General features: G+C 39.6%; 1 protein-coding gene across 2 annotated transcripts in view; it reads right to left on the reverse strand.

Moving 5' to 3' along the window:
• SGCD (sarcoglycan delta) overlaps positions 1–19,564 on the reverse strand; it is a 639,540-nt gene that overhangs the window by 73,365 nt on the left and 546,611 nt on the right. For both annotated transcript variants that reach the window (XM_069763505.1, XM_069763507.1), the window contains 2 exons: positions 19,464–19,551; positions 14,714–14,833 (listed from right to left, as the gene is read on the reverse strand). In XM_069763505.1, the coding sequence (XP_069619606.1) occupies positions 14,714–14,833; positions 19,464–19,551 (208 nt within the window). The remainder of the gene's footprint in view (positions 1–14,713; positions 14,834–19,463; positions 19,552–19,564) is intronic.

Consider the following 19,564-nt stretch of genomic DNA (forward strand, 5'->3'; position numbering starts at 1 on the left):
CCGTCTTGCGACGGATGCGTCGTGCTTTGGCGCACCGTCGGGAGAAAAAAACCCTACATGTAACGTTTTTTTCTCCCGACGGACCGCTTTTTCCGACCGCGCATGCGCGGCCGGAACTCCGCCCCCACCTCCCCTGCACCGCAATGCAGCAAACGCTAGCGTCGGAATCTCTCCCCGACGCATTGCGACGGGGAGATTCCGACGCTAGTGTGAAAGGAGCCTAAGAAGAAAGGTTTATTTATTTATTTTTTAAATTATTTTTATTGAAAGCGGCAAGTTGCAATGTTTCACCGGCAGGATGGAGACACATGGACCATGTGTCTCCATCCTGCCCGATGCAGAATGGAGGAAAAATGGGATTAAGGGATATTATTACTGCAGTGATGTATTTATTTTATTTTTTGATGATACTGTGTTAAATGGGGGGCGGTCCTGTTACTGTGCAGAGCAACACTGTTGCTTTTTTTCTTCATCTGTTGTAGTTTAGAATTTGGGGAAAAAAAATAAGTAATGTGTCTGCAAGCGGTGTTCTAGGTAACTGTTATTTTCTTATTATCTGATGCTATACACTGTATACTATATACAGTGGTCCTGTGTACAATGTCACTACTGATCAGTGTATTACACTTACAGTAAAGAATCCATAGTCTCACTGCTCTTACAGTAAAGAATCCATAGTCTCACTGCTCTTACAGTAAAGAATCCATAGTCTCACTGCTCTTACAGTAAAGAATCCATAGTCTCACTGCTCTTACAGTAAAGAATCCATAGTCGAACTGCTCTTATAGTAAAGAATCCATAGTCTTACTGCTCTTACAGTAAAGAATCCATAGTCGAACTGCTCTTCCAGTAAAGAATCCATAATCTCACTGCTCATACAGTAAAGAATCCATAGTCTCACTGCTATTACAGTAAAGAATCCATAGTCTCATTGCTCTTACAGTAAAGAATCCATAGTCTCACTGCTTGTACAGTAAAGAATCCATAATCTCACTGCTCTTACAGTAAAGAATCCATAGTCTCACTGCTCTTACAGTAAAGAATCCATAGTCTCACTGCTCTTACAGTAAAGAATCCATAGTCGAACTACTCTTACAGTAAAGAATCCATAGTTGAACTGCTCTTACAGTAAATAATCCATAGTCTCACTGCTCTTACAGTAAAGAATCCATAGTCTCACTGCTCTTACAGCAAAGAATCCATCATCTCACTGCTCGTACAGTAAAGCATCCATAGTCTCTTTGCTCTTACAGTAAAGAATCCATAGTCTCACTGCTCTTACAGTAAATAATCCATAGTCTCACTGCTCTTACACTAAAGAATCCATAGTCTCATTGCTCTTACAGTAAAGAATCCATAGTCTCACTGTTCTTACAGTAAAGAATCCATAGTCTCATTGCTCTTACAGTAAAGAATCCATAGTCTCACTGCTCTTACAGTAAAGAATCCATAGTCTCATTGCTCTTACAGTAAAGAATCCATAGTCTCACTGCTCTTACAGTAAATAATCCATAGTCTCACTGCTCTTACAGTAAAGAATCCATAGTCTCATTGCTCTTACAGTAAAGAATTTAGTCTCACTGTTCTTACAGTAAAGAATCCATAGTCTCATTGCTCTTACAGTAAAGAATCCATAGTCTCACTGCTCTTACAGTAAAGAATCCATAGTCTCATTGCTCTTACAGTAAAGAATTCATAGTCTCACTGCTCTTACAGTAAATAATCCATAGTCTCACTGCTTACAGTAAAGAATCCATAGTCTCACTGCACTTACAGTAAAGAATCCATAGTCTCACTGTTCTTATTGTAAAGAATCCATAGTCTCACTGCTCTTAGAGTAAAGAATCCATAGTCTCACTGCTCTTACAGTAAAGAATCCATAATCTCACTGCTCTTACAGTAAAGAATCCATAGTCTCAATGCTCTTACTGTAAAGAATCCATAGTCTCACTGCTCTTACAGTAAAGAATCCATAGTCTCACTGCTCTTACAGTAAAGAATCCATAGTCGAACTGCTCTTATAGTAAAGAATCCATAGTCTTACTGCTCTTACAGTAAAGAATCCATAGTCGAACTGCTCTTCCAGTAAAGAATCCATAGTCTCACTGCTCATACAGTAAAGAATCCATAGTCTCACTGCTCTTACATTAAATAATCCATAGTCTCATTGCTCTTACAGTAAAGAATCCATAGTCTCACTGCTTGTACAGTAAAGAATCCATAATCTCACTGCTCTTACAGTAAAGAATCCATAGTCTCACTGCTCTTACAGTAAAGAATCCATAGTAGAACTGCTCTTACAGTAAAGAATCCATAGTCTCACTGCTCTTACAGTAAAGAATCCATAGTCTCATTGCTCTTACAGTAAAGAATCCATAGTCTCACTGCTCTTACAGTAAAGAATCCATAGTCTCACTGCTCTTACAGTAAAGAATACACAGCATTACAGAAGCTGCAGAGAATCTGGTAATATATAACACAGGTTTTTTATTTTTATGTTTTGTATGAATCTAAGAGAGAAAACGCTCCAAGATAAGATTTATATCAATAGTACTATGAGTGCTATGTGAATCTTACGTAAATCTCAAACAAACAGCTAAGGGTATGTGCACACGTAGTTTTGAGCTCTGCGGATTTTTCCGCAGCGGATTTGAGAAATCCGCAGGTAATAGGCACTGCGTTTTACCTGTGGATTTACCACGGATTTTGTGTGGATTCCACCTGCGGTTTTACCCCTGTAGATTCCTATTATGGAGCAGGTGTAAACTGCTGCGGAATCCGAACAAAGAATTGACATGCTGCGGAATGTAACCCGCAGCATTTCCGTGCGTTTTTTTTTCCGCAGCATGGGCACTGCGGATTGTTATTTCCATAGGTTTACATTGTACTGTAAACGCATGGAAAGCTGCTGCGGATCCACAGCAAAACCGCAACGTGTGCACATAGCCTAAAGGTTCTAGTACTTTTGAGGTCGTCGGAACCTCGTTGACTGTAATATTTTTTATAGAGGGAGGTAGGAGTTTTCAGTGACAAATCAGCATGATGGCAAAAGTTTTCTGTTACTGAAAAATCATCTTTTAAAAATCCCCAAAATTCAAAAGAGACATTAACCTTGATGAAATGCATTCGCACGATTCCTGGTTTATAATTCATGCATTTTTTTATTTTTGTTAATTACGAACAAGAGGCATTTACTGGACAGAAGGAGTTAAGCCGTCCTTAATAAGCCAAACTAACCTAATGCTTTAATTAAAAACTGCCGTTGAATCGAGATGAGATACAAATGACAGTAATTAAGATCAGGTGGTATCTAGAGGGCAATTTTATTATTAATCTGAAAAATACCTTTGACTAATTAACGGGGAGAAAATCACCTTGTGGCCTGCAGTGTATATCAATATCACAACAGTAAGTACATAGATAGGCTCGATCCGTTATTAAGGGCTGTCAGTGGGAGACCATTCATTAGGAAGGATTCAATACAAGTCATTTATCACTGACACCCCACCGGGAAGCCGATAAACAAAACCGCATAAGATTTGTGGGAGGAGAGGGGTCATAATATCCATAAAAATACACAGGTCTACGTTAACTATTTTTTAATTATTATACTCTTTAAAGGTTATTTTATTCCTGGTAATTAAATGAAAAAATAATTTAGATTATTTAATTTTTATTTATTTATTACATTATATCTTATTTTTTATGTTATTTACTAATTACTTTTTTATTTAATAAATTATATTTTATTTGTTATTTACCGTTTAATTTTTTTAAATTTTATTTATTACAGTATATCTTATTTTTTATGTAATTTATCCATTTTTTTTTTCATTTATTACATTATGTCTTTTTTTTGTAATTTACCGATTTTTTTTATTTATTACAATATCTTACTTTTTATGTACCGATTTTTTTTATTTATTACAATATCTTACTTTTTATGTTATTTACCGATTAATTTTTTATTTATTACATTATACCTTATTTTTTATGTTATTTACTGATTTGTTTTACATTATTTTTTATTTATTACAGTATATCTTATTTTTATGCAATTTACTCATTATTTTTTTAATTATTACATTATATCTTATTTTATTTGTTATTTACCGATTTTTTTTATATCTTATTTTTTATGTTATTTACTGATTAATTTTTTATTTTTGTATTTATTACATTATATCTTATTTTTTATGTTATTTACCGATTAATTTTTTTTTATATTATTGCATTAGATCTTATTTTTTTATTTTTTATGTTATTTACTGATTTATTTATTTTTTTATTTATTACAGTATATCTTATTTTTATGCAATTTTTACCCATTACTTTTTATTTATTACATTATATCTTATGTTATTTACCGATTAATTTTTTTATTTTTTTATTACATTATATCTTACTTTTTATGCTATTTTCCAATAATTTTTTATTTATTTATTACATTATATCTTATTTTTTATGTAATTTACCAATTTTTTTAATTTTTTTATTTATTACATTATATCTTATTTTTTATGTTATTTACCTTTTTTTTCTTTACCTTATTAACATTTCCTATACCTTGTTTTCTACTTTCATACATTATTTTATTTTTATATCCCTCTCATTTTTTTAGACATTCTCTATCTTTTTCGTATATATTTATTATATCATTTTTTATGTCTTTTTTTGCTTTTATCATTCTACTTTATTTTTTTCTTAAAAGGTCAAGCCAAAGAAATACTAGTTTCCTGTTTTTTCTTGTTGTTTTGTAAAAATTATTAAATAATTCATAGATAGAAGTTACACCTAAATAAAATAAAAATGCTTCTAGAAGTGTTTGCAGATTATGAAATAAAAACCCAAATCTGATGAATAAAACTTTTATTTTTGAATATTTATAATTTTGAATTGACAAGAAAAAAAACATCAACTGGTACGAACATGGTGACATCTTTTGCTTTTCATGTACCCACTATTATTTTTATTTTATAGGGAGGGCTTTCTGTAGAAACCTTTTGTTAATGGAGATGGGTTGTGCAGTCGATTTCTGTTTTTCTCAGAAATAAAAATTTCAAATAGTTTAACAAAGCACACATTTTTTTCCTAGCACTAAAGGGAATCTGTCAGCAGGATTTTGCTATGTAATCTAAGAACAGAATGCTGTAGTGCCAGAGACCCCGATTACTGCAATGTATCACTTACTAGGCTGTGTGCTGCTGTTTCAATAAAATCAATGTTTTATCAGCAGGAGATTATCACTACAGGGCTAGTTGTCTCGTGCCCCTAGTCCAGCCCTGCCCCAGACACTGATTGGCCGATTTCTGTCAATATACATGGCACACAGAAAGCAGCCAATCAGTGGTGTGGGCGTGGTTATACACAGCTCAGCATTCCGCGCGCTGCTAGATTTGCAACAGAGATTGTATTAAAATGACAGGATGCAGACCAGTAAGTGACACATCGCTGGAATCAGGGTCTTATCCCCTACATCGTGCAATTCTTAGATTACATAGCAAAAATCTGGAGCCAGAATTCTCAAAGAATCATTAGAACATGCACTTTTATGCAATTCACTATATTCAGAAAAAAAAAAGACCAAACGGAGTAAACTCACTTATGGGCTTGTTCACACATAATATTTTTATGTGGATTTTTTGCATGAAAAATGCAATCTATGGCCAGAAAACTGTAGTGGGAATTTTGTGCATTTTTTTATGTTTTTAAAGTGGTTTTTTTTTTATCTATTTTTTTATGCTGTTACAGAGCTAAGCCATTTTTATCTCAACGGAGAAGAAGTGCGGTAAAAACTCTAAAAAAATAAACAAAAAAAAAGAGCATCACAGGTCAAAAGCGCACTGCAAAAAATGTAATGTGGCTTTAGAAATCTCATTCCTTTTGTTGTTACTGTAAAGCCGGGATGTCAATCTCAGATACACAGAGGGTCAAAGTGAAAAGCTTGGGTAAAGTCGCGGGCCGACCTGATTTATTTATAAATGTCTACGATTGAGGAAGTTTTTACTTATCAAATATAATGAACTTTTTCATATGGAAAGAAACTCAAAGGGGTCGTCCCAGAAACAAAGCTGGAGAAAGGCTCAAATTTGGAGCCGAAACGTCGCCATTATAGGCTATTAAATAGCACTTGTTTCACCTTTACAAGCTGATATGCTGCCTAATATATATTAGATAGTCAACTATTTACTAAAATCCACAGATTTGGCTAATTATATATATATATATATATATATATATATACAGTGGGGCAAAAAAGTATTTAGTCAGTCAGCAATAGTGCAAGTTCCACCACTTAAAAAGATGAGAGGCGTCTGTAATTTACATCATAGGTAGACCTCAACTATGGGAGACAAACTGAGAAAAAAAAATCCAGAAAATCACATTGTCTGTTTTTTTAACAATTTATTTGCATATTATGGTGGAAAATAAGTATTTGGTCAGAAACAAACAATCAAGATTTCTGGCTCTCACAGACCTGTAACTTCTTCTTTAAGAGTCTCCTCTTTCCTCCACTCATTACCTGTAGTAATGGCACCTGTTTAAACTTGTTATCAGTATAAAAAGACACCTGTGCACACCCTCAAACAGTCTGACTCCAAGCTCCACTATGGTGAAGACCAAAGAGCTGTCAAAGGACACCAGAAACAAAATTGTAGCCCTGCACCAGGCTGGGAAGACTGAATCTGCAATAGCCAACCAGCTTGGAGTGAAGAAATCAACAGTGGGAGCAATAATTAGAAAATGGAAGACATACAAGACCACTGATAATCTCCCTCGATCTGGGGCTCCACGCAAAATCCCACCCCGTGGGGTCAGAATGATCACAAGAACGGTGAGCAAAAATCCCAGAACCACGCGGGGGGACCTAGTGAATGAACTGCAGAGAGCTGGGACCAATGTAACAAGGCCTACCATAAGTAACACACTACGCCACCATGGACTCAGATCCTGCAGTGCCAGACGTGTCCCACTGCTTAAGCCAGTACATGTCCGGGCCCGTCTGAAGTTTGCTAGAGAGCATTTGGATGATCCAGAGGAGTTTTGGGAGAATGTCCTATGGTCTGATGAAACCAAACTGGAACTGTTTGGTAGAAACACAACTTGTCGTGTTTGGAGGAAAAAGAATACTGAGGTGCATCCATCAGACACCATACCTACTGTAAAGCATGGTGGTGGAAACATCATGCTTTGGGGCTGTTTCTCTGCAAAGGGGCCAGGACGACTGATCCGGGTACATGAAAGAATGAATGGGGCCATGTATCGTGAGATTTTGAGTGCAAACCTCCTTCCATCAGCAAGGGCATTGAAGATGAAACGTGGCTGGGTCTTTCAACATGACAATGATCCAAAGCACACCGCCAGGGCAACGAAGGAGTGGCTTCGTAAGACGCATTTCAAGGTCCTGGAGTGGCCTAGCCAGTCTCCAGATCTCAACCCTATAGAAAAGCTTTGGAGGGAGTTGAAAGTCCGTGTTGCCAAGCGAAAAGCCAAAAACATCACTGCTCTAGAGGAGATCTGCATGGAGGAATGAGCCAACATACCAACAACAGTGTGTGGCAACCTTGTGAAGACTTACAGAAAACGTTTGACCTCTGTCATTGCCAACAAAGGATATATTACAAAGTATTGAGATGAAATTTTGTTTCTGACCAAATACTTATTTTCCACCATAATATGCAAATAAAATGTTAAAAAAACAGACAATGTGATTTTCTGGATTTTTTTTTCTCAGTTTGTCTCCCATAGTTGAGGTCTACCTATCATGTAAATTACAGACGCCTCTCATCTTTTTAAGTGGTGGAACTTGCACTATTGCTGACTGACTAAATACTTTTTTGCCCCACTGTATATATATATATATTATATATATATATATATATATATATATATATATATATATATATATATATATATATATATATATATATGTATATATATTATTTATTTTACTAAAATCCATAGATTTGGCTAATTTTGATTATTATTATTATAATATAAATTTAAATTAGAAAAATCTGTGGATTTTAGTAACTAATTGACCCCATATATCCAATCTACATGGAGTATTCCTGACTCTCCCTCCAGAGATGAGGTCAGGGGAGGCAAGGATCAAGCAGATTGAATTAAGCTGCCCCATCCTGTTGTTCTTCAGGCAGATAAGCCGATGCCAGATGAGTCTTGAACGATCAGACAGTTGATCTCCTGCCATATAATCTGCTGATGGAGGTGTCTGGCAGTGACTCTCTACTCTACATAGAAAAGACACATGAATGGTCTGCCAAGCCGAGAGTTCATCTGTATCAGGACGTCAGGCGTAAGATATCTTGGGTGTACGGGAACCATAGCAGTGTAGATCTTTAAAGAGAGCTAGTGAAAGAAGGCGAGAGTCGATTAGCAAGACCCAATCAAGAGACCAAATCTTTAAAACCTTCTGCCGCCAGGCGGGGTTCCTACCTGTTGACATCGCCGGGTCCTCTTTTGATTCGCCGGCCGGGTGCAACATCATCATTGCGCCGTGACACCCATGTGACAACGCTCCAGGCTGGCTAATCAAAAGAAGAGCAGTGGATTCCTGACAGATTACTGACGTGTCTACTGGACCAGGTCCTACGAATTGATTTCTACCATGTCTAATGCCAGTAGAATGTCCCTCCCAAAAATGCCCAGAGAGTAGTCCATTTTTGCTTTCTGTAAAAATGTCAAAAACTGAGTGTCGGGGATTGCAAAGCATTGATAAAGTGCTATCGTTGTGTAGATTTTACAAGCTACGAACAGTTAATTCTCTCCGAGGAAGATGCCTCTTCTGCCCACGCCATGGCCTGGCCTACCTTCACTAGAAATTCATTGGAGTGATGATCTTATTCCTAAAGTGTTCATGATTCTAATCGATTTATCGATTGGGTTCCATTATGTTCTTAGGTTTAAAGAGGCTGAAATCTTTCTGTAAGCAGTAATAAAACAGTAAAGCCCTCGCCACATTGTGTATAATCTATAATATCACACATAAAACAACAAAAGATGGATTCAATACAAAAAAGTAATGATGTTCTATCTAGAAATTAACATAGCTTTGAGAAATCTGAGATCTTCAGTGGTCACCTCGAAGAGGAGGACCTCTGAAGAAATTTCACGTTGACTCCCTATCCCAGCTGCCATGAAATTAAGGGAGGTGTCCACTTCCAAATAAAAATAGGCCTTTTTTGTAGTCCTAAAATTTAAAAAAAAAAACACAAACTCACTTACCAGACCACTGACGTACTTCTACACTCACTTGTCAGTGTGTCCCACCACTCTCCTGGCTTTCTCTTCGAAAGAGGAGTGTCAGATGACTACTACAGCCAATCAACCAACACTGATTGGCTGCAGCGGTCAAGCTTTGTTTTAGTCAAAAGAAGTAGTTTGTAGCTCCCTCTGCAACGTCAGGTAAAACGTGGCTATTGAAGCCAATCGCTGGTTGCTAACAGGATGCAGGGATCAACTGACATAGCTTTCTGGTGGAGGAAGCAGCAGACTGGTGACGGAACACCGATGACAGTGTGAAAGACTGGTGGGGGATCCTGTGGGTTAGAGTGTGTTTTTCTTTTATACGGGGACTGGCCATGGACTTAAATTTAATCTAATCAAATATAGTGGTCAACCCAAGGTCTGTCTTCTCTCACCCTGATATCGTTGACAGACGCAATGGCTATCCCTAATGTTTTAGAAGACTTTGACTTGTTTTCAAGTGTTGGATCTCCAATATGGGACATGGATGCAATTTCCAAGTCGGTACCCCTTTTATGACATCTATATGCAGATAAAAGGTATATGGACAGTGATTGTCTTTGTGAGACCACCTTTTTCATAGTGTGCTAGAGATGCCTCATCAGTTAGATGGCACAGAGACCACCAAAGAAGTGTCAGTCACAGAAGCCCTCATACAAGTCCTCAGAGATAATAATATTAACTAACCAATAAAGTGGCAATCACATATGTCCTTATACAAGGTCTAAAGGTACCGTCACACATAGCGACGCTGCAGCGATACCGACAACGATCCGGATCGCTGCAGCGTCGCTGTTTGGTCGCTGGAGAGCTGTCACACAGACCGCTCTCCAGCGACCAACGATCCCGAGGTCCCCGGTAACCAGGGTAAACATCGGGTAACTAAGCGCAGGGCCGCGCTTAGTAACCCGATGTTTACCCTGGTTACCAGCGTAAAAAAACAAACAGTACATACTTACATTCAGCTGTCTGTCCCTTGCCGTCTGGTTCCTGCACTGACTGCTGGCCGTAAAGTGAAAGTGAAAGCACAGCACAGCGGTGAGTCACACAGCGGTGACTCACCGCTGTGGCTGTGCTCTGCTTTCACTTTATGGCCAGCAGTCAAGGCAGGAACCAGACGGCAAGGGACAGACAGCTGAATGTAAGTATGTACTGTTTGTTTTTTTACGCTGGTAACCAGGGTAAACATCGGGTTACTAAGCGCGGCCCTGCGCTTAGTTACCCGATGTTTACCCTGGTTACCAGTGAAGACATCGCTGAATCGGTGTCACACACGCCGATTCAGCGATGTCTGCGGGGAGTCCAGCGACGAAATAAAGTTCTGGACTTTCTTCCCCGACCAGCGATCTCCCAGCAGGGGCCTGATCGCTGCTGCCTGTCACACTGGACGATATCGCTAGCGAGGACGCTGCAACGTCACGGATCGCTAGCGATATCGTCTAGTGTGACAGTACCTTTAGGGATAGTGATCTAGATGCCACAGAGACTACCATCACAGACAGCAACAAAACAAGGCCTTAGAAATTACCTTCTAAGTGCCTACCACAGATGCCCCCGAATACAACAGAAATCCTTCATAACGCAGCCCATCTGTCTTCTGCTTGACTTTTTGAGGAAGAAGTGTATCACATATGATATGGTACTAAGGGGTGAGATGATTATAGATTACAGACATGTCCGAAAGTGTTGGTAATCTTGCAATTGTTCTAGTAAATAAAGTAAAGAAAATTATTGCAATTACACATGTTTTGTTATACACATGTTTATTTCCTTTATGTGTATTGGAGCAACACAAAAAAAAAACTGAAAAAAAAAAGGCAAATTGGACATCATTTTACATAAAACCCACAAAATCGGCAGGACAAAATTGTTGGCACTTTTTCAAAATTGTGGGCAAACAGCATTGTTTCAATCATGTGATGCTCATTCAACCTCACCTGTGGCAAGTAACAGGTGTGGGCTATATAATAATCACACCTGAAACCAAATAAAAAGGGGAGGAGTTGACTCAATTTTTGTATTGTATATCTGTGATTGCCACACTAAGAATGGAGAACAGAAAGAGGAGAAGAGAACTGTCTGAGGACTTGAGAGCCAAAATTGTTGAACAATATCAACAATCTCAAGGTTACAAGTCCATCTCCAGAGATCTTGATGTTCTTTTGTCCATAGTGCGCAACATAAATCAAGAAGTTTACAACACATGGCACTGTAGCTAATCTTCTTGGACAGCAGAGAAAAATTGATGAAAGGTTGCAACGCAGAATAGTCCAGATGGTGGATAAGCAGCCCCAATCAAAATCTGAAGAAATTCAAGCTTTCCTGCAGGCTCAGGGTGCATCAGTATCCATGCAAAATATCAGTCGACATTTGAATGTTATGAAATGCTTTGGCAGGAGACTCTGTCTCTGCTGACAGAGACATAGAAAGCTACGGTAGATTGCAGTTTGCCAAAATGTATGTAAGTAAGCCAGAATCCTTCTGGGAAAGTGTCTATGGACAAATGAGACAAAGATAGAGCTTTTTGGTAAATCGCATCATTCTACTGTTTACCGAAAACGGAATGACACCTTCAAAGAAAAGAACACAGTACCTACAATCAAATATGGTGGAGGTTCAAAGATGTTTTGGGGTTGTTTTGCTGCCTCTGGCACTCCATGCCTTGGATATCTTGAAATCTGAAGGTTACCAAAGGATTTTGGGTCGCAATGTTGGGTTTGCATCCTCCTTGGTCATGGGTCTCCCAGCAGGACAATGACCTCAAACACGCTTCAAGAATCACCCAGAAATGGATGCAAACAAAGCGCTGGAGAGCCCTGAAGTGGCAGCAATGAGTCCGGATCTAAATCCCATTGATCATCTGTGGAGAGATCTTAAAATTACTGTTGGGAGAAGGAGCCTTCACTTATGAGAGACCTGGAGCAGTTTGCAAAAGAAAGGTGGTCTAAAATCCAAGTTGAGAGGTGTAAGCAGCTTGTTGATGGTTGTAGGAATTGATTGATTGCAGTTATTTACTCCAAAGCGTGTGCAACCAAATATTAAGTTGGGGGTGACAATTTTTGTCAGGACTATTTTGGGGGTTTTGTGTGAAAGTATGTCCTTTTTGCCTTTTTTCTCTGTTTTTTGGTTGTTCCTATACACACAAAGGAAATAAACATGTGTATAACAAAACATGTGCAATTTCAATAATTTTCTTGGAGAAATACTCGATTTTCTGGAACAATTTCAAGGGTGCCAACACTTTCGTCCATGATTGTATCTTCCTTACTTCCTTCAACTAGAGGCTCACAACATCCAAAGATCAACAAATCTCTGGCTCTCCTGGCTACGACTAGATTTCACTTGTTTACGAGGCCTCCATATTGCCACCAGTCACTTATTCCTTGAAATAATACGTCAAATACGGAGTGAACGATAAGATTTGAATTAAGAGATTCCTTTTGAAATTGTCATTTTATCGGAGATGCCGTCGTTTTGGGAATTCAATCACGCTGACAGCCTGCTTTATAAACCTCCATCGCTCTGTGTAATTTAAGAGAACTTGAAGTAGACTCTCTAGGGTCTTAAAAAAAAAAAAACAGCTCCTTCTACAAGGAATTACGATGTTCCTTCAGTAACAGGAACATCGTACGCCAGATAACTATTTTGTGCTAAGTTGCCCGTTGTTACCATGGCTACAAGCGGGAAAGACTGCGGCCGCTATACTCGCATTTTGCGAGATTTAGCAGCCGAACACTAGTAAATCCGGAGGATCACTGCCATAATGGAAACGATTAGATAGCCGGATTGTTTCGAATATTTGTTTATAACTGTATGTATTCACATATTTATTTAAAAGGACTTTTTCAGGATTTTTACATTGATGGCTGATCCTTAAAGGGGTTGTTCGGCCTTAGGCTACAAGTCTGTAGTCACCTTATGCGAATGCAGACTTGTGACTCCTCACATCAAGTGTGCGCTGTTAAATTCTCCGATGCCGGAACGGCCATCCTGTGACTCCAGGTACACAATTTGTGTACTCCCGGCCACATTCCGACTAGACGTGTTCGGACTCGCTCAATATGCTGGATTGAGCGAGGCCACGCACGTCTAGTCGGCATGTGACTACAAGAATGCAAATCGCGCCAGTACCAGAGAATCCTCACAGAACGCATTGTGCCTTTGATTTGAGGATTCACAAGTCTGAAGGGTGAAACCTGTACCAATTAAGTCCTGCTGTTAGCTAAGCCAAGACACTTGCATCCAGTCTCTGGGTGTAACCACCTGCACCCCAGGTTGCTAAAAGAGGACCTTTTAGTATATTTTTGAAAATTAAAACCAAGTACCTCCTCCAAATGTTGCTGCTCTGCACCGATTCTGGAACTGTTTTTCTTTTTCTTCTGCGCCCCTCCTTTCCAAAGTTAGGCCCTCCGGAAATAAATGTGCAAATTTTCCCTTGAAGCTGCAGGGCGTGTACTACAGACCTTCTCTGTGGGCGTGGCTGTATTTTGATTGGACAAAATCAGAGGAGAAAAATCAAAAACCCACAGAGAAGTTCTGTGGTGCACGCCCACTTGCTCGAAGGGAAAATTTGCGCCTTTATTTCTGAGAGGCATAACTTTGGAACGGTGGGGCGCAGAGGAAAAAGAAAAACTGTTCCAGAATCAGTAGAACAGCGGCAATTGGAAGAGATAATCAGTTAAATTTTTAATAAATCCGGTGAAAACTCCTTTAAATTTTTCCTACACTCATACATTGGGGCAGATTTATTAATACTCTTATTAAGCTTGATATTATGAACCCAGACCAGGCAGAAGATGTTCCAAATTTATCACAGTGACATTTGATATCTGAAAGATCTGGTGTATCTTGGTCCACCTTGCAAGGGATTAGACACTTTTCTCTGTCGTACACTATCTCTTGGTTGGCTTATTGTACGCCATTAGGGTGCAGTCAGATGGCAGTATAACTCAGAACGAGTTCGGTCCGCCGTGGACGAACTGGCCAGTAGCTCTCCTGAGTCCTGACCCAACCATGACAGCTCCATGTATTTCTATGCAGCTGTCACGTTTGGGTATGGAGAGCCGCCGGTTAGTCCATGCACTCCATGACGATCTTGGTCCAAATTATATGGCCGTCTGACTTTGCTCTTATTTTGTGCCATTAATCAATTTGCCACATTTTACAACTCACCTCTGCCACATTTTTTCGACACTTCTAGTGAGTATATAGCATGGAAGCAAAAAATTTTTTTCCAGGTTGTGCCTGCTATTGAAGCTCAGCAATGTTATTGTGATGAAAGTGAATGAAGCTGAGTTGAAATACCACATGTAACCTTGGGACAGGTGTGGTGCTATTTCATGAGGAAACATCAGCCATGTTTTTTGCAAATCTGCACAATCCCTTTAACACTCTATACAGTCTTTAAAAGAACAGTCGTGACATTAAGATACTAATAAAAATGTACCTAAAACGCGCAATCTATCCGCTCCCACAACCACTTCCTTGTCATTTGCTGAAAACAGTAGCTTTCCTTTGTTTGACATCACCTCCAGATTATTCCCTCGCGCCCGAATACCGTCCGATGCTGCGAAGAAAAACAAAACTAGAGTTAAATATTAAATGGTAACTACACTTATTTCATAAATCAATAGTACAATTGAAGATAAGAAACTTTGTCATCTGTCTAATAGGAGAAATCTGCTTTTTTCTCTACTTATTGGACTTTTTTTGACTCTTGATCATTCGCGCTCAAAAACTGCTCAGATCTGCCTACAAATCTGTCTGCAGTGAATATAAAAGCCTTTGGTGTGGAAGGGGGGAGAAGAGAAACAAAATGCTGAGGCTTCTAATACAGAGGGATAAAAGTCATAATGGCCAGAAATGGTGTTGCCCCCCTACCAATAGGACATTGATGAGCTATCCTAACTCTAGGCCATCAATGTTACAGTCCCACACAACTTCTTTCAGGGAAGTTGGAGAATGAGTGAGTAGTGTAAAGAGGCAGTAACTCTTCTCACAATTATTGTAAAATATCATCCATGCCGCTGCTGTTCCTTCTGACCAAATTCTACATGCAGACAGGAGCTCAGGATCTCCTTATGTCTCTGTGTGCAGTGTATGGAAGATTTCACTGCAGATAGTTACCGCCCACCAGCACAGAGACAACTGAAAATTAGAAACATAGCCTGCAGACAGGAATACTGGAGAACAATTCCTGTTACAAGTCATATAATGGCCAGAAACTGTGTGGCCCCTTCCCCCCACGAATAAGACATTGATTAGCTATCCTAACAATAGGCCATCAATGTTACAGTCCCAGACAACTTCTTTCAGGGAAGTTGGAGAATGAGTGAGAAGAGGCAGTAACTTTGCTCACAACTACTGTAAAATATCATCCATGCCGCTGCTGTTCCTTCTGAACATATTCTACATGCAGACAGGAGCTCAGGATCTTTTATGTCTCTGTGTGCAGTGTATGGAAGATTTCACTGCAGATGGTTATCACCCACCAGCTCAGAGACAACTCAAAATTAGAAACATAGCCTGCAGAGAGGAAAACTGGAGAACAATTCCTGTTACAAGTCATATAATGGCCAGAAATTGTGTCGCCCCCCCACCAATAAGACATTGATGAGCTATCCTAACAATAGGCCATCAATGTTACAGTCCCAGACAACTTCTTTCAGGGAAGTTGGAGAATGAGTGAGAAGAGGCAGTAACTTTGCTCACAACTACTGTAATATATCATCCATGCCGCTGCTGTTCCTTCTGAACATATTCTACATGCAGACAGGAGCTCAGGATCTCTTTATGTCTCTGTGTGCAGTGTATGGAAGATTTCACTGCAGATGGTTACCACCCACCAGCTCAGAGACAACTCAAAATTAGAAACATAGCCTGCAGAGAGGAAAACTGGAGAACAATTCCTGTTACAAGTCATATAATGGCCAGAAATTGTGTCGCCCCCCCCCCCCCTACTAATAAGACATTGATGAGCTATCCTAACAATAGGCCATCAATGTTACAGTCCCAGACAACTTCTTTCAGGGAGGTTGGAGAATGAGTGAGTAGTGTAAAGAGGCAGTAACTCTGCTCACTACTGCTGTAAAATATCATCCATGCTGCTGCTGTTCCTTCTGACCAAATTCTACATGCAGACAGGAGCTCAGGATCTCCTTATGTCTCTGTGTGCAGGGTATGGAAGATTTCACTGCAGATAGTTACCACCCACCAGCTCAGAGACAATTGAAAATTAGAAACATAGCCTGCAGAGAGGAAAACTGGAGAACAATTCCTGTTACAAGTCATATGATTGCCAGAAGCGTTTTTTTATTCCTCATCTACACACACAGAGAGAAGGTGGCTCTTTCCCACTGCTCCAACTATTTGAACTTGAGCAAAAAAAATAGGACAAAATCCCTTTAATTCTCCGGTGAACCATACCTTGAACTTATTGTATTAGCTGCTGAATCTTTAGAACAAAGATCTACCGCTCAGAAACCTTTCTCTATTATTGTAAAAGGTTACCGGTATTAAAAATCTGAAAAATTATTACTGTAAAAAAAAAGGAGAATACTGAATAACTATTCGGGTTAGGAACAAAAGGCCCTGCCATATAAAATAAATGACATGAATGGCCTACTTAGAACAGACAACAGATATTGATCTATGGCCTTACATATCCAGAGAGATGTAATTATCATGCAAGACACTGTAGAAGGAAATTCAGTAAGCAAATCATTCCTCTATGGCAGGCACTTATGGCAAGTCACTGGCATATATGGGTCTCCTGCAAGTCCCGGGAAAGACGTAGGGACTTCATGGCTTTAACTGCAAATTAACAATGGGTTGTAAGTAACGATTTCACACGGAAGGATTTAATTAGTAAAAGTGACCCAAAATGTAAAAATGTAGTAACTAGTGATGAGGGAACGTGCTGGGATAAGGTGTTATCGGCGTATACTCGGGTGCTAACCGAGTGATTTCGGTGTGATCGAATAATATATTCAAGCCCCGTCGCATCTTCATGTCTCACGTCTGTTCCACAGCCGTAACACATGCAGGGATTGTCTAACAAACAGGCAATCCCTGCATGTGTTGCGGCTGTCAAACAGACATTCAGCCGCGAGGAATTGAACATATTCTTCGAGCACGCCGAAATCACTCGGTTAGCACCCGAGCATGGTTGGATAACACCTTATCGGAGCACGTTCCCTCATCACTAGTAGTAATATCTCAGTGCTGTTCAATGCCAACATAGGACTTGTCCAATCAAGTCAAATTAGAGCTTCTCTTACTCATCTTTGCATTTCTTTTGCTACGTACTGATGTGTCCTTCCGTACGTTTCCCCTTGACTTGACATATCCCAAGATGAGTCACATGAGAAGATCGGCATTAAGAAAAATTCCAAAAACCATGATTTTGTGATACTCTGTTTGGAGATGTTTTGCTATATGTGTCTATAAGAGGCCACCAGTGGTTATAGAGCTGAGCGGATCACAGACCAGGTCAGTGCTCTCTGGCCAGGAACAAGAGATGCATTCAATTTTCTGACTTTTCGGGTTTTCCCAAGCCTGGTGTGATGGGATCTGTGCTACGCACAGGTGACGTCTCGCCAGCCCGGCTAATCATAAGCCACGCTTGCATCCCCAAGGATATGGACATTCGCACAGTTCATGTCCAAGCCCAGATACTACTGACCTGGACCATGGACTGTGGTCACGCGAATAGATCTGCTCAACTCTAAGTGGTCAGAATATGAATTGCAACGCACATTCAATTGAAATGTATTGCGGCCCAGATGCCGCCAATCAGAGGCCATCAGCTGATGTTGGCATCTCCGTCGCGGCTGTGCGTCACCTCACTGCCGTGTGCCACCCCAACTGCGGAGGAGGTAGGGGACACTGTTCGCCAAGGGAGCAAGATCAGGTGAGAAGGATTTTTTTATGTGTGTGTAAAGAGCGACAGAATGTGGGACATTGTTACAAGTACAAGATGGAGACCAGTATGGGGAAACTAGCAGCTATCCCACACCCAGACCTGCTCATGGTCTATATGTGGCACATCTTCACAGTGAAGAGCAGCATGAGGGGCATTACACAGCACAACTTGGCAGTGTAATTGTGAATCAAATACTAAAACATGGTAAATACTTGAAAGCTGCAGCACTATCTGTTTGTGTCTCCCTCCACCTATTCTCACACTTTGCTCCTCCCTCCTCCTCTCCCTTCCCACACTTCAATAGACGGCCGTAATCTGATCTCTCAGTGAACTGAAAGGTAGCAGGAGAGACATTTTTATCTGCCAAAATGATTGAAAGTGACATGTAAAGACCTCCACATTCATCTAGTTTAAGTGTTGGCGATACCAACAGATTGCAGCGTCAAGACTTCTTCTCCTCTACGAAATAATCAACGATGGTTCTAAAGGGTGAGATAGGAGAATAGGATAAATGGCAGAGGACAGAGGGTCACCTCTCACAGCTGAGAGGTTGGAAGGCAGAGAGAGTCTCAATACTAGGACCACAGAAGTTATTATGTTTTCGAACTTGTTTTCTAAAATGGATGATAGTGGTGTCCAGCTAGACTTTTTTTAAAGGGATTTGTCTAGTTTATAGCATTTATTTTTAAGCACTTTATTATAACATAAAAGAGGAAAGTTTGTCATCTGGAACGTCCATCAAATTCTTAGAACAGAGAAGGCTACAATGAGTGTCTATCTCTCTCTGGGGGGGCTAAGCACCCATGTAATACATGGACTCCATGTAATACTCCAATTCTCCTGTGGGAGTGCTGCAGCAAAATTCCACACTTCCTCTGAGGTTCTAACTGTAATTTATAGTTTATCGCTAATCAGCAGCTTCCAAATCCCGATGGAAAATATGCGACATGTGAACTTATTTTTGAGGTCACATATCTCCAAATTTACAGCACATTATCCCATGTATAATCACTAAAATTTTAAAAACTCATGATTCATCCAACATATTCTGGACCAAGGAAAAGGCAATTCTGGAGTCAAACCTTCAAATATATTATAAATAGTCTTTAAAGGATTGAGAATTTCAAGTCACCCCAAAAAAATGTTTAATAAAATGTACAGATTTTTAAGAGTAGACCAAATTATCTACGTAACTTGTCACAAAGACCTCTCAACTTCTCGATCTTCGTATCGACCTCCTTGGAAAGTTTTTAAGAACTTTCGACTTTCTTACCTGTGACAAGTTGAGTGACGGGCTTCATATCCTCATTGAGAATATTTAGAGTTATATTTCGATCCGACTGAAGGTATAACGGGCTCCCCTGCGGGTACAAC

Source organism: Ranitomeya imitator, chromosome 4 (assembly GCF_032444005.1).
Source record: "Ranitomeya imitator isolate aRanImi1 chromosome 4, aRanImi1.pri, whole genome shotgun sequence".
NCBI lineage: Eukaryota > Metazoa > Chordata > Amphibia > Anura > Dendrobatidae > Ranitomeya > Ranitomeya imitator.